Source organism: Parus major, chromosome 3 (genome assembly GCF_001522545.3).
Source record: "Parus major isolate Abel chromosome 3, Parus_major1.1, whole genome shotgun sequence".
NCBI lineage: Eukaryota > Metazoa > Chordata > Aves > Passeriformes > Paridae > Parus > Parus major.
In genome coordinates, this window is record NC_031770.1 from 110127967 (window position 1) to 110132851 (window position 4885).

General features: G+C 49.3%; 1 protein-coding gene across 1 annotated transcript in view; it reads right to left on the reverse strand.

Annotated features, from left to right (window-relative positions):
* The window catches only part of MTMR9 (myotubularin related protein 9), a 20299-nt gene extending 15684 nt beyond the window's left edge, over positions 1-4615 (reverse strand). Inside the window, exons 1-3 of the mRNA XM_015623282.2 lie at positions 4030-4615; positions 2442-2550; positions 1991-2116 (exon numbers count right to left, since the gene is read on the reverse strand). Coding sequence (XP_015478768.1) covers positions 1991-2116; positions 2442-2550; positions 4030-4214 — 420 coding nt within the window. The 5' untranslated portion in view covers positions 4215-4615. The remainder of the gene's footprint in view (positions 1-1990; positions 2117-2441; positions 2551-4029) is intronic.
* Positions 4616-4885: the final 270 nt, after the last annotated feature.

The window sequence follows — 4885 nt, forward strand, 5'->3', positions numbered from 1 at the left end:
AAAGGGGAAAGAAAAAAGAGAAAAAAGGGGAAAGAAAAAAGAGAAAAAAGGGGAAAGAAAAAAGAGAAAAAAGGGGAAAGAAAAAAGAGAAAAAAAGGGAAAGAAAGAGGGTAAAGAAAAGAACAAAGAAGGGAAAGAGGAAAGAAAAAGGAAGACAAGGAGGAAAGGAAAGGAGAATGAAGCAAGTGATTTTCTTGGCAATAAAACACCTTTATGTTAATTATACAGTCACTGTACAAACTTCTCAGGCCTCTTCACTTCATTTTAGGAAACTGAATTTCCAGAGTTAGCCTGCAGCATCCTGCAGGTCTGGAATTTGGCAGAAGAGAAACATCTTGGCTCTCTTCTGACTGCTCAGAGAAAACATGAACTCCTGCACATACTCTGAATTCCATTCAGCCCCTCACTGTGCAGTGAAGAATACAAATTACATATTATATTATCTAAATATTTAATGTATTACTTAACTTTTTTAAAAAGTATTAACTTTTACTCTGCACTTTGCCATTAGAGGGTGTTGAAAACAACTCTCCTGTAGCAGATAAATATGGAATTAATAAATTACTAGGGCTGTAGGGTGGGTGAAGTAGTTTTTGACTTGTTATCCTGCTGGAGAAGGTACAGATCCAGATGGATGATTTAGCAGAGGCAGGAACCTTTGGAATTCTACTCATCTGACTTCTGGGAGAAAGATTTAAATCAGCCATTTCCTTGTTCCAGCCTGTCACATTTAGCAGTGTCATTACACAGCAAGAATTATTTGGTCAACAAGCCATTTATCTGTTGCTCAGGAGATGTGAATCATTGGAAGGTGGCTTTTGACACCATTTTGTTCAAAATGTGAAGTTTTGGGTTAAAAGCCAAGAATTAATCAACAGCTGTCAGACATGGAGATTTTAAAGCAATGAATGATTGCCCTGGAAACGTGGTGCTAAGAAGTAATGAGGTTTTTAAATGTAATTCTTACACAGAGAATATGTTCAGAAAGGCAAGAGATTGACAAATGAAGTTTTAAACCCCTGAAAAAATAAGGAAAAAAAAGCACATCAATGGATCCATGTGCTGGATATGGTAACAGTTGTTCTGTCTTTGGGTGGCAGAGGAAGATGAAACACATGAGAGTGCTTTAATCATGAGACAAAAATAGCAAGGCCTCTGAACCCCTTTAATTTTCTGGTGATTTCATCAACAGAATTTGGTCAAGCTGATCACATTATTCAGTTGTTACTCATAGGCAGGAAGTGATACAGGCTGCAGGGAAAAGAAAAATCAATGTTCTTGGATGCTGCACTAATGGATGTGGACTCAGAAACCTGAGCTGATGGAGCAAGAGCAGAGTGGATGTGAAACAAAGCCCTGGAACACAGAGATGCAAATGCAAGGAATTATTAAAACAGGTTCCTGCACCCAAGATAGTTCCCACACTACCAAATTCAGCATCCTAAAAGGAAATTTGAGTAAGAGACACAACAGGCAATGACACAAGAACAGCTCCTACCCAAAACAAAACCAACGTGCTCAGCAGCACCTGGAAAATGCAAACTGGAAGTTTCCTGCTTTTTGTACCTCCTGAATATTTCCCCAGCATCAATTAAAGGAAAAAGTGTTTCAAACCAGGCATCTTCATTGTCCTCCTAAAGAGGAATTTTTGACAAAGATTCATCTCATTCTATTCCAGATCAAAATTAAGAACAACAAAGCCAGGACAAAGGATTTCAATTTGTTCTTCCAATTAGAGAACCATCCCCGAAGGCCAAAAACATTTCCTACCTTTGTGATTTCCTGAAAATGGCCTTAAATCTCCACTTGTACAAGGTGAAGAAGCAAACAAATGTCTGATGTTACAGAGGGAATATTTCAACAACACTCACTTCTCACCCAAGCACCAAATGGATTTTTAACCATCCAGGATTTCCACTCCAGCCACTGCTGGGTGAGACAGCTCACAAAATATCCCAGTGCCTGGGCAAATCCCTCAGATCCCACTCACCACTGAGCTGAGGTGCTCAAACTCTTGTTCCAGCAGAAAGGAGGACCATCCATCCTCCAGGACCTCAAACATGGGCCGGTAGAAGAAGGGATACATGAGGGTGACTGAATCCAGGGTGGAAAGCACCTGTGTGAACAAGAGAAATCATGGAATCACAGGTGTGGGTTGGAAGGAGCTTAAAGCTGATCCCCTTCCACCCCCTGCCTTGGACAGGGACACCTTCCACTATCCCAGGCTGCTCCAAGCCCCATCCAACCTGGCCTTGGACACTTCCAGGAATGGGGAGTCCAAAACCTCTGGGAAATACCCCACAACCCTATGTGAAACATTCCAGATTCTACTTTGCCTTTCAAAATATGAAAACCTAATGGGAAAAAAAAAAACCAACAAAGCTCTAAGGCTGAGGTGAGCTCAGGATCTGCAGGTTTTCTGGCTGATGGTAACTGCTCACCTCGATGGAGCTGGCGATGTTCAGACACTCCTCCATCCCTGGGATGTCCAGCTGGATAATCCTCAGGTCTTTGCACTTTATGACAATGGTGCCCAAGGAGCCCACAAACCTACAGCAAGACAGGAAATAAGAGTGCCATAAAACCAGGATCCTCTAAGGCAGGATGAATGTCACAGCTCTTCCCATGAAGCCAATCTCCATTAGTGGCAATTTGTCTGCAGGGGCACCTTTCAAACAAATAAACAATCACATTTCATTATTTGCTGTTTGAAAACCTGGTTTTATTTTAGTTTATCCCATCCTTTTGCTGTGGCAGGGAGTGGAGGTGTTACATGACAAACATTACATTGCTGGGAGGGTGGGCAGGCCCTGGCACAGGGTGCCCAGAGAAGCTGGGGCTGCCCCTGGATCTCTGGAAGTGTCCAAGGCCAGGTGGAGGACAGAGCATGGGAAGAAATTCTCTGAGGTTTCCATCCCTCTGATCCTTTCCTCTCCCAGACACACACAGGGAAATCAGGAACAAACTTAGCAGCAAATTTCATCAGCACCCAGCAATTCTCCCAGCCCAGGCTCTGGGCTTTTTTTAATCTGCTGCCTGATTTCTCCAGTCTTGCTGGCAGAAAGGAACCCTGTTCTACCAGGTTTCCTTAAAAGGCTTTAAAACCAGAGGAAGGATTTTGTAATTAATATAAAAATGAAGTATTAGCATCAAGCTGGAAAAGGTGAGGGAGCAGAAGACAACGACCAGGTGAGATGGGGCAGACACTCAGTGAGGGGCAATGGTGCAGGTAAAGAAGAAATGAGGGGAAAAAGAGAAATCTCTGAATTTTCTGTAGTAAAAAGGGGATGGGCAAGAAAAAATATGGAGCTGTGCATCTACAGCTGAGCTGTACCCCAAAAAGCACACTGCTAAAGGGTTACTGATTCCCAAAAGCAGCTGCAGAAAGTGAGGGATGATGCTATTGAGCAGCAGGAGATGATCTGGGGCTGAGCAAGTCCAGAGTCCAATTCTGCCACCAGTTTTGGAGGGTGACACAGGGCAAATCCCCTCAGCAGTGCTCTGACACCCTTCTCTGTGCACACTGGGGAAGCTGCATCGTTGATAAAGTGCTTCAAGAGTGGATGAACCCAGTGAGCAATGAACAGAGAGCAAAAGGGGTTAAACACAAAAATTCTGACTTTCTACAGGACCAAAAACCCAACCTCTGAGAAGCAACATCAAACGTGAATATCCAAACAGGATGGGAATCCTGCCCTGGGCCCTGAGAGAACCATCAAAGTTGGAAAAGGATCATTGAGTCCAACCTGAGACCCATCCCCACCTTGTCCCCAGCCCAGAGCACTGCGTGCCACCTCCAGTCATTCCTCAGACACCTCCAGGCATGGGGACTCCAAAGCTCCCGGGTGTTCCGAGGGTTTAAGCACCCTTTCTGGGGAGAAATTCCTCATCATGCCCAACCTGAACCTCCCCTGCCACAGCTTAAGACAATGTCTATGCCCAGAGCATCCTTCCCTCAACCCTGAGGTGTCAGCCGGCCTTCCCAGCCGCGAGGCATTAGGGATGGGCAGGGAAAAAAGGAAGCATCACCTTTTCTCGATGGAATCGATGTTGGAGTGGAGCAGCCACAGCTCCTCGGCGTTGTCCTGCCGCCGCGACGAGAAGATGAGGTGGTGGCCGGTGAGGCACAGCGTGCCCTCCACGGCCAGGTGGAACGGGCAGTGCAGCACCACGTTATCCGCTCGGGGCGTCTTGATCAGCTCGGCGAACTCCATGCTGGACGGAGGGCGGGGGAAACCCACCGGGGAAATTCACCGGGAAAACGGGGGGGAGCCTCGGGAACACCGGCAGGGCCGGGCTGGGAAAGCCGGGGAGGGTCTGTGCGGTGCCACCCGGGCAGGCGGGGGCATAACCCGCGGGGGCGGCGGCTCCCTGGGGACCGAGAGCGACGCGGGGAGCGGGAGAGGCCCGCACAGGGTCCCCCTTTTCCCTCAAGGCCGGGCCGGGGGTGTCGGGGGAGGGCGGCGCGGGGAGACCCTCGGTGCTGACTCGGGGAGGGTCAGGGCGCCGGGGGAGCCCCAGGACCCCCGGGCCCCACAAGATTCCCGGGATTCCCGGGATTCCCAGGAGCCGCGAGCGGAGCGGGATGAGCCGGAAGCGCCGCCCGCGAGCCCCGGCTCACGTGGTGCGCGCCTGGACCAATCCGCGCTCGCCATGCTCACGGAGCCAGGGAGGACGTTAATGGGTCCGGCGGGCGGCATTACCCCGCCACAATCGTTCCGCGGCGCTTAACGGCAGGGGGCGGGGCTCCGGCCGGGCCTCGCGGGAGGGGGCGTGGCCTGCAGGGGAGCCAATGGGGAGAGGAGAGGCCGGGAGAGGGGCGGGGCCAGGAGCGAGGGGCGGGGCCAGGAGCGAGGGGCCGGGCTTGGGGAAAGCGGGCGGGAGT